The 9,883-nt window shown below is 35.4% G+C and overlaps 1 protein-coding gene across 2 annotated transcripts; it reads right to left on the reverse strand.

The window, feature by feature from the left end:
• Positions 1-4,107: 4,107 nt before the first annotated feature.
• On the reverse strand, positions 4,108-9,271 carry LOC136222045 (uncharacterized). 2 transcript variants are annotated; one of them, XM_066009520.1, is made up of 6 exons: positions 8,981-9,271; positions 6,562-8,284; positions 6,192-6,440; positions 5,520-5,600; positions 4,373-4,945; positions 4,108-4,301 (listed from the first exon to the last, which is right to left on the reverse strand). In XM_066009520.1, exons 2-6 carry the CDS (start codon positions 7,846-7,848, stop codon positions 4,245-4,247), a joined length of 2,247 nt encoding a protein of 748 aa, XP_065865592.1. In that variant the 5' UTR covers positions 7,849-8,284; positions 8,981-9,271; the 3' UTR covers positions 4,108-4,244. The 2 variants fall into 2 exon arrangements, with proteins under 2 accessions (XP_065865592.1, XP_065865593.1); XM_066009521.1 differs by having other exon boundaries at positions 8,646-9,271.
• Positions 9,272-9,883: the final 612 nt, after the last annotated feature.

The following is a 9,883-nucleotide window of genomic DNA, read 5'->3' on the forward strand; positions in this document are numbered from 1 at the left end:
GTAATCAGACAAACGGGTTTTAGAATTTCTTTCTCCTTCCCTTTTATCTTTATTTACATTTAATCAAGAATTTCTTCCGTTATTCTTATTTGCATGATTGATTTGATTAGTTTGTCTATGAGCTAATCCCATCCAATCTAGGATGGGGATGAAATTGGTTGAATGAATATGTATGATTAGGACTTAGGGTTTATTGTATTCGCTCTTGATTGATCAGATTATGCATGCTTAATGCCTAGATAATGTCAGGAATAGGATTAATGCTAGAATGAGACTCGATGATGATCAACTAGCATGTTATGTATATAATTGCGCCTAATGCCTATAAATCTGACAGAGATAGGATTATAGATAGATAAGAACCCGACCACGGAATTGTCTATACTGAACCTGTGTTAATCTGACCTTGCTAGAGACCACTAGGAGTGTGGCTTTGTGACTGGGCTACGACTTTAGTCTTAATTATCAAAAGACCTAATGCTTTGAATAACCTAGGGTATATGCCTAATCAAGCCGTCACCCGAATGCATGTGAATAGGTTAGACGAATCTTGATCACATTTTGTCTTTCTCATTAGGACAATTACCATCAATCACTAGTAGAACTTAAACCTGAATTCCTTTAAACCCATACTCAGGAATTAACCAACGAATTCCCTATCCTAGGTTGTAACCTAGGATAAATCACAATCCACCCTGCGACTTGTTCTGTTTACTGCTTTCTTTAGATAGATATTTATTTTATTTGTTTTAAAATCAAATTGCTATTCAACTCCGCTAAATAGATAGATTTACCCCTCGAATTAACTAAGTAGGATAATAGTCTTTGTGGTTCGATCCTGTGCTTAGCGTTATATTACTTGTTGCGATAGGAGACACTTGTCCTATTAACTGCTATATACTTTACGAGCATCAGTGGACCAGGGAGGTTTTACTAGAAGTCATGTTTCCCCCCATTACTCCATTGAGCACTCGCTTATCCAGGAAATGTTGGATCTTCGCATATAGAAGCTCCTCCACTTCTTGAAGCGACATGCCCTGCACCAGTGCTCCGCTCATGAGTGGATGGGGCGCAATAGGTAGGATTAGGCTCGTCGGGCTGCCTTGTGAAGTTGACACTGTCAGATCCGGAGCCACCAAGTTCCCAGCCGTCAGTCCGACATCAACTTTGAGGAAGTGCCAGATTTTTACATTTTCCTCATGGAGGCTTGTCTTCTGATCGATGATCTTCATTTGGGCTACCGTTTGGACCATAGTTTGGACAGCCTGGGCGGCTTGGAAGCTCCAGATGATGCTAATAACTTATGCGGATACTTCCTCCTTTGACGGTTACACTTCTTCGAGGAGGGGGCCAGGTTTATTAGTGCCACTCTGGGCTTGGCGACAATTCCTCCCGCTCGTAGTTCATGGAGGTTCTAGTGGGGGGTGCTAACATTTCTTTCAATGGGGTGAACTGCGTAGAGTCTTCCATTGTTTAGTATGTGAGGTGTCGAAGACCGATCCGAAGGTCAGTTGGCTCGGATGACGTCTCTCTGTGGGGATCGGTCCCTATAAACACTCCGACGCCCAAGTTAGTATCGAGTAGAGAGATAAAGTATTAGAATAAGTAAGAGAGAGAAAGTGGGCAACCTCTTAATGGTGGTGATGGGGTCTCTTTTATAGATGTGTGATGAGTCTTTTGGTGGGCTTGTGGCTCGTTTGCATATGCGAGCCCACGTCCTGTTTGGCTGGTGTTAGATTGGGTTGGGCTTGACCCATATCCGTCATCACTTACTATTGGAGCATTTTTTAACAAAAGTTGTCAAGAGTGGTGTGGATTATTAAGTTAATAAAATATTATATTTTAGTATGATGTGTTAAGTTTTGGCACTCTTTAAAGTAATCATTATTGGAGATGCTTTTAGTTGTGTTTTCCCCTTTATATATATTAATAGATATCTAATTATTAAAGCTGAACATAAGAGAATTAGAGTGATTAAAGCTTTTTTTTAGTCTCTATCTAGTGCCAAAATTTCATTGGTTAGATATAAATTGGGTAAAAAATTTGACTTGTGTAATTAAAATTACAAATGTAGATCTATTTATGACAATATTGGACTACATCAAATCATTTATTGTTGAGGAAAACAAAGTCCTCAAATTTAATGGAGATAATTATGATGCTAGCATCAAGATAGGGATATGATGTTATATTTTATTGGTTTTGGTTAAGTATCATCCAACTTCATTTCCTTTATGCTGTTAATTTGGATTATATAAAATATGATGAGGAAAGCAAATCAAATGCTGAAATTGTTCAAAGTTGAAACTAAGGCCTTGTTTGATAAGCCACTTAATGACTTAAATTAAAATATTAAGTACTTATTTAATTTAAGTGTGTTTGATAACAATTATTTATCCACCACTTAAATTAATAAATTAAGTTAAAAATCACTTATTTTGGTAAGTCAAAATATTTAACTTAGCATTTTAAGTTAAACATTATCAACTAATATTTTTATAATAATTATATCACTCAATATTTTCAGCACTTATAATATTCAGCACTTAAAATTCAGTACTTATTTTTTCAGCACTTAATTTTCAGTTTTATCAAACAACACCTAAGTCCCAAAACCTATAGCACGAAACAAAAAAAAACAAAAACAAACAAATAAGAAACTAGTTTGAGAAATACCAAACACATAAATTACCATGTAAAATTAGGATTTGCACTTAGTAGTTATTACTCCCTCCATTCCATTATATAGGTCATTCTAGCAAATTAGTTTTTTCCCTAAATATAAGTCATTCTAAGATTCCAATGCTTATTGTCCAATAGTGACATGAGAGATGAATATTTTTTGTATTGGTACATGTGTTTTTTAATATTCCAATGCTTATTGCCCAATAGTGACATGAGAGAGAATTTTTTTTAGTTAACCAATATATTTCTTAATTTGTGTGAAATACCCTAAAATGACTTATATAATGGAATGGAGGGAGTATAACGTTTTGCAAGCAATTTGGCATAAAAATTATCCGAAATTAGATAGATTTAATTATTTTGCAACATGCTTAAATGCAGTTTCACACTAATTACATCCAATTTATTTTCATGTGAAATTAGTTTAAATTGGATGAAAGTTACTGAAATTTGATGCAGTCAGATGAAATTGAATAAATTACATACCAAAACACATGTTCACAACAACAACAACAATAAAGCCTTAGTCCCGAAATTACATACCAAAACACATGTTCACAATTAAGGAAAAATAAGATTAATGACTAGTCCCTAAACAAAACCTCCATCAGCTGAGTCAAGACATTCATATACATAAAAATTCAGACAACGGCCATTATTAAAAATTGAAAAGGTAAGAGCAAGAAAACAATTAGATGTCTAATAATCTACGTTGCACCGTGAAAATGTTACTTCTAAGACATAACATTTGATAGTAATACCTTCAATCAGAAATAGAAACAGTAGTGGTGATAAGTCCGTACTACCCTTAGCCTTCACTTGGCTCTACGGACCACTTTACCAAATATGTCCGGTATCAAGGCTTTGAAATGGGCCTTATGTGAGTTTCTCCTTGATATGGGCGACCTTATATGTACTTTAAGTGGATTTTGAACTCATATTTGTATCAAGCCCCACACAATTTGCTATAGTTGTTTTCATCAGCATTGAGGAACAAGAACAAATAATAATCTAACCATGAAAGCTAAACTCAGAAATAAGAACAGACAGACTAAAATTTTAACTTGTAAATTAGAAACCTGAATAAATCTTGTGTTCTAAGCAAAATAGGAACTGGGATGGACAAATTAAGAGAAAAAGAAGAAAGAAATAATCTAAAAACACAAAAAGAGAAGGGTTTCATCAGCATAAGGTGGTTAAATAATAACAACAAGTTGATGAGCCGAATTTCATTTCCTAACCTCTTAATTTTACATTTTAAGATTAATGAAATAATTCCCCCTTTTTTTCTCTTGATATCAGAAATTTGAAACCACCACAAATGATATTGAAAATTAAGAATTATAAATAAAAATGGAAATGGAAAAGCAAGATTGAGAGCTGCTAAAGAATCAGTGTTTTGGCAGGCGAAAGAGAAGCAAGTATTGCAACTCAAAGATTTGATTTTATTGAATGCAAGTATTTACAAGTTTCAGGTGAGAAATATGAAATGAAATGAGATGAGATGATAGGTATTTACAATGCCAATGCCAATACCAGCCAGCCTCTCCGTTTGGATTTCAGTTGCTGATGTCAAAATATCTGGGATCATCCGGGAAATGATATTCCACATTCAGCTGCAAAACAGAATAAACATGTTAAACACTTTTGAATGCATCAACTCATCTTTGCTCAAATTTACTATTACCTTTCCCTCATCAGAATCTGAATGCCGTTGAGGAAATATAACCCTCAAGTCATTGTACAAATAGAACCTTCGCTCCCCTTCTACTTCTATGTCTCTCTTTTTTCCTACATCAGATTTAGGTGACTTTTTTGGTGATGGTGATGGGCATAGGAATCTCAGATGCAGCGCATACCGTAGACCACCTCCATGCCCACTATCGTTAGCCTTCGAACAACCATCACTTGATTTTCGCTCACCTGTAATGCTTCCATCCACCCCTGTGCCCTGCTTTTCTCTACTCACCCTAATATTACCACTAGGGCAATCATTTTCAAACATAAACGATTCATCTTTCACCTCTGTCACCACATCTGGTTGCTTCGGAAAATTCTGTGTGCCTACAGAACCGACCATATCATTTCCCTTCCCTTCACTATTTTGGTTGACAGATGTATCTCTATTTACAGGATTCTTTCTCAATGGTACCGAGGTCACCTTGTCTTTCAGTTTTGTGTCCAAACTTTTCTGCCCCTGTTTCAACTCACTGGAATTTGTTCCAGAGGAAGCTAAAGTGACCTTCTGGCGCAAGAAGGTCTATTGGAATTCAACAGAAAGAAGTAATTAGACAAATTGTAAACGCTCCAGGTCCCAACCATTTATGACACCAAGTGGAAGCAAACAAACGAATTCCTAACTAATACAGACCTCAAAACTCATTAGCAGTAACAGAGCCCAAAGGTTGAACACAAAGATTAGACACAACTATTCATTCCACTATCCATCGGTAGGTGACTGAAAAAACTAATTTTACTCTTAAGGTCAACAGATTCTTGGGCTTTTCCTCAAATTTAAACATTCCAGAATCTTCACCATCCGATAATTTAGCACATATGCATTAATATTATTAATAATAAAATAATAATAATAATAAAAATCATGTAGTTCCAAACAAGATTGGATATGGTTGGAGAGTAGTTTCTTCTAACTCACTCAATTTGAATTACTTGATTATGTCCCTAAGAAAGAGCATATTTGGACCTCAAAAGCAACTACCAATTAATCGTGTTATATTTGTTTCTACACTGCCAAAAGAAATGTGAAGTAATGTTATTCAACCCTTTACAAAGCATAAATTGAAGTCGAAGTTCAACTTTTACTCTCATCTTACTTTGGTACCGGCTGGCATGTCACTCAAATCATAGTTGCAAAGAAAGGTGTGGAGGGGTGTCTTCTCTGGATTGCTCAGAACCTGCATGTACCATCGGTCAAATGCAAATCATGATATTGTGTCATTAACACTCATCAAAAGTCGCAATTTACATCAATATTTGAGGGATGGAAAACTAAATCATTTGATACATGACATTAACATATAGCTTTTGATGGTTAACTAGTCCACACTGGTACTGGCATTGATTGACACAAAAATAAATATAAAAATAAATCGCATGAATGAACTAGTTCTCTACTATGTAGTACAAACCACTAGATTGTAAAATCCAAAAAACCATTAATTATAGAAACCAACTCATTCCATTAACATAGATCATGAGGTCCCTTCCAAACAACATATCTATAGTAATGGAAGTACCTCTTTAATACTTGCTGTAAACATAAACACAAAGCAGCTGAAGGTAAAAGAGTCTACTATTTCAAAAGGGGTAGTGACATGCAGACCGTTTGATTATTATAAATATATGAAGGCTTCCCTACCTATTTTTTCAGAGAGGCTGTTTTTGCAAAAGAAAAAAAGGATTTAAAACCTCAGAAGTCAAAATGCAGCTGAATACATTTATAAAAGGAAAAACCACAAAGTAAATTCTAGAGAGAAGGAGATTACCAGTTGCACACGCCCTTTTACAGGAATGCGTAATCGGCTTCTGACAGTTTGTAAATCATCATTTCTTTGGCCTTGTTTCAATTTTTGACCTTTATGTTTGTTTGATGAATTTCCTGCAAGATCTATGGACGCACAATAAAGTAAATAACAATCTCCATCCACACTTGTCACTGAAAAAGGAAGCCTCTGTGATTGTGGTGAAAAGTTGCCTCCTGTAATGCTTAACACAGCTAGGAAACCATCTATTCTCTACAAATATAAAACGCCAACAAAAAAAAAGCAGTGAGTGATTGATATCCACTGAGAATTTTTCCTCAAATTAAATCAAGAATCAAACAGCATAATTAATGTACACTACTTTACGACAAACCTGGGTGAATTTTCCAGAAAAGAATCTGCCAGACAATAATGATTCTTCAAATGAACCTACCAAGGACCTACGAACAGAAAGGCCACTCAAACTCCTAATAAATCTTGCACCTCTAGAAGGATCTAATTCTTGAAATTGAGACCAGGTGTCAGCAGCACCTTCAAGTGAAGATGACTCAAAATCTTTATGAAAGATATCAATATCTTCATATGACCTGCTTGTAATTCTGAAATCTGCCTCTTCTGAAGTAATGTTCATGCCAGAGTTATGTTTTTCAAATGACATATTTATATTCTCCAAATTTGAATAGAAATTCTCTACATGGTTCTTGACATATTTGCGTCCTCCCGCAATTTTTATTCTTTCATAAAACTTGGGACCAAGAGGAGACAATGATAGAGGAGACGAGGTTGGTTTCTGGGGAGATACAGATATTGCCCTGCTTCGACATCTTCCTTCACTTGTTTCTTTGACACTATCAAGCCCATGAAAGTATAAACAAGCATTATCAGTAAGTTGATTTTCATTTTCCAGCAAAGGGCCATCTGTGACAAACACAGATGCTCTTGTGTCACTGTCACGTAACAAATTCCTATTATCCAAGCTACTGGACAAGGACCAGGATGGAGTGGTGAAATTGATTCTGGCACCAACATTTGCTTTCTTATAGTCATGTGATGCGGAAATATTGAAACCGCCATTTAAAGGAGAGGAATTCATTTGTGACGCATGGCAGCCAATATCCATAGAATCACCATCGAAGTGCTTTGCAGAAATCATGCTATTTAGAGGTGATAATAACCTTTTCCTAACAAGTGAACCACTCAGCTCATTTTCAGTCGCTGCGAAGCCAGCCACAGAGGAAGAGTGGAGATAATCATCAGAAAATCCCTTAAATCCACTATTCGAACAACTTCTTCCCTGAGATTCAAAACCGATTATTCTAGAAGCAGGGTCAAGGAGATTCCTTCCACTTTTAGGAGTAGCACGACCAAATTTATCCATAGAACTACTTTTCAACCCATGATCACTCGAATTCACATCAGTTGCCCGTGCAAGTGTCAATGACTTGTCTGGATATCTTGAAAACTCCAAGGAGGTTTTCCTCTGAAAATCTCCCAAAGAAGAACTCAGAGTCTCCCCTATCGTTTGGCTTACATTTCCTCTGTTCAATCCATCCGAACAACAGATGGAGTTGTACTGCGTAGGGCTCTGCAAAAATGAGCCCAGTGATGCTGCAGTATCCTCACCAACATCATCAGTAGAGGAAACTTGCGGCAGGCCCATTGCTTAATTTGTGTAAAACAAAAAAAAAACACCTATCAGGCTGAATAAATTTTCTGCAGCTCGTAGTTCATCATTACAACACTATTCAACTATGGTAGCACAAGTAGAGAAGTTATCCATCATCAAATACAGCTTCAGGCTTCCTAATCCTATCAAAGTGATTCCTTTCAAGTTGAAACCAAAAACTCCAATTGCAGCCTAACTCAGAATGTCAATGAATCCTGCAAAGGCCAATTCCTGATCTGCAGATAGGAACTAGGTATCCACCAAAGGTGTCCACATTTTAACCATAACATTTTCATGAGAATGCACTGAGAAAGCCGATAGAAAACTGATTAGGGAACCATAACGCGTAGCACAGATTTTCTGACTTTGAAACCAGCAAACAAGGAAACATCTAGAATTCATGGCCGCTAACTGAAACAAATGTGAATGCCTGAGAAAAGGTAAAAATTAGTTCCATGGATCGAGAGAACAGAAATTGGAGAGCTAAAACATTTGCTCTAGTTTCTTTTAATGAGTGCTTATAACTGATTTGACTTGAGAATGTGACCATTAACTTCCTCTTCTGAGCATATAACAGTAGAATTGATTAACATGAAACAGCATGAGATACAAAAGATTATCAAGATGGCACTCTGTATGGGTAGAGACAAAATAAATATAGTGAGATAGAAGACAAAAGCAATGCTTCTAAAACTCTCACAGCTCAATCCAACACTAAATGTAAAGAAACATATCCAGTGCAAAAAAGGTGAGAAAAAAAATCAAATATAGATATTTCATAGCAAATGCACCTGGAAATGAAAGAAAACTCCAATCCACATCTAATGAAAGCCAAAATTTAGAATGCCCAGAAGCAATTTACAGCAACAAACAGAAGCAAGATGGAAAACATGAATGAAAGGTTATGCTTGTACGGCACAATCCTCCTAATTATTGGCTAATGAAAGAATCCATGACAAGGGAAATTCAGTTAATTTAAAGAAAGAGCAAATAGATTAAGCTAAACCTACAACAACTAAAGAAAACCAAGACGCAAGCGGAGCTCGATCATCCTTCCCAATTAATTAAGCAATAAAAAAAATAAAAAAATAGAAGTTATAATCTGATGAATGAAGGGGGAGCGCACCAAGAAAGGAAGTGATCGGGGAATTAGAAAGATAAGACATCTGAATGACGATCCGGAGATGATAAAATTAGAGTTTGAATAAATAGAAGAGGATTGAAATTGAAAAAAGAAATGTTAGTATTTCTGGGTCTGCTTAGAAAGGGAGATAGAGAAGAAAAGAGAAAGTGGGTTTGGGTGTGAGTTTCTAGAAGAGGAAGAGGAAGAGGAAGAGGAAGCCATGTCCAAGTCCATCCATCCCTGTTTATAATCCCAAAATACCAGCCTCATTTCTTTGCTACCTTATTTAGTTTTTTTTTCTTGGCTAAAACCAAATTCACCTTACCTTCCCCGTTTATTTATTTTTTCCAAATAAAAATCGAACACATACATTACTCAATAGCTTTTTTAATTTTCAATGACTTACATCAATTATTTTAGTAGTGATGCTCACTCACCCTTAATTTGTTCAAATTGATCATTTTATCTCATCAACTTATCGAATATCCTAGTTATCCTATTAACTCTATAAAAGTGATATTTCTCATCCCTTCAACTTGTCCATTTACCCCATCAACTCATAGAATGTCATATTTACCCCCTTAACTTGTTCATTTATCGAGCCCTAAATTGATAACTTTTTTAAACGTTAAATCTATATTTATGAGATTTTGTATGTGGAACCTAAATTGATACTTCCCCAAAAACCATATACCTATTTTGATACCTTATCCTTACATATAATGTCTTTAACTTGTTTATATTAATATTCTTGTTATTTGTATCATTTATTCATTCTTTCTCTTTTCAACTTTTTTGGCTAGTTAAATTTTGATTATCTAATTATTGTAATACAATATTATTGTAATAAACACATGAATGATCAATATAATTATCAAATTAAAACAAAATAAAAAGTTGATATTA

This window comes from Euphorbia lathyris, chromosome 3, assembly GCF_963576675.1.
Source record: "Euphorbia lathyris chromosome 3, ddEupLath1.1, whole genome shotgun sequence".
In the NCBI taxonomy this organism is placed as follows: domain Eukaryota; kingdom Viridiplantae; phylum Streptophyta; class Magnoliopsida; order Malpighiales; family Euphorbiaceae; genus Euphorbia; species Euphorbia lathyris.

Bases quoted from the DNA above. Each gene is read 5' to 3' on its own strand.
- LOC136222045 (XM_066009520.1), bottom strand. From the start codon at position 7,848: ATGGGCCTGCCGCAAGTTTCCTCTACTGATGATGTTGGTGAGGATACT. The intron at 6,441-6,561 runs GTTTGTCGTAAA...TTATATTTGTAG, and splicing joins TTTCTGGAAAATTCACCCAG to AGAATAGATGGTTTCCTAGC. The intron at 5,601-6,191 runs GTAATCTCCTTC...TGGTACATGCAG, and splicing joins TAAAAGGGCGTGTGCAACTG to GTTCTGAGCAATCCAGAGAA.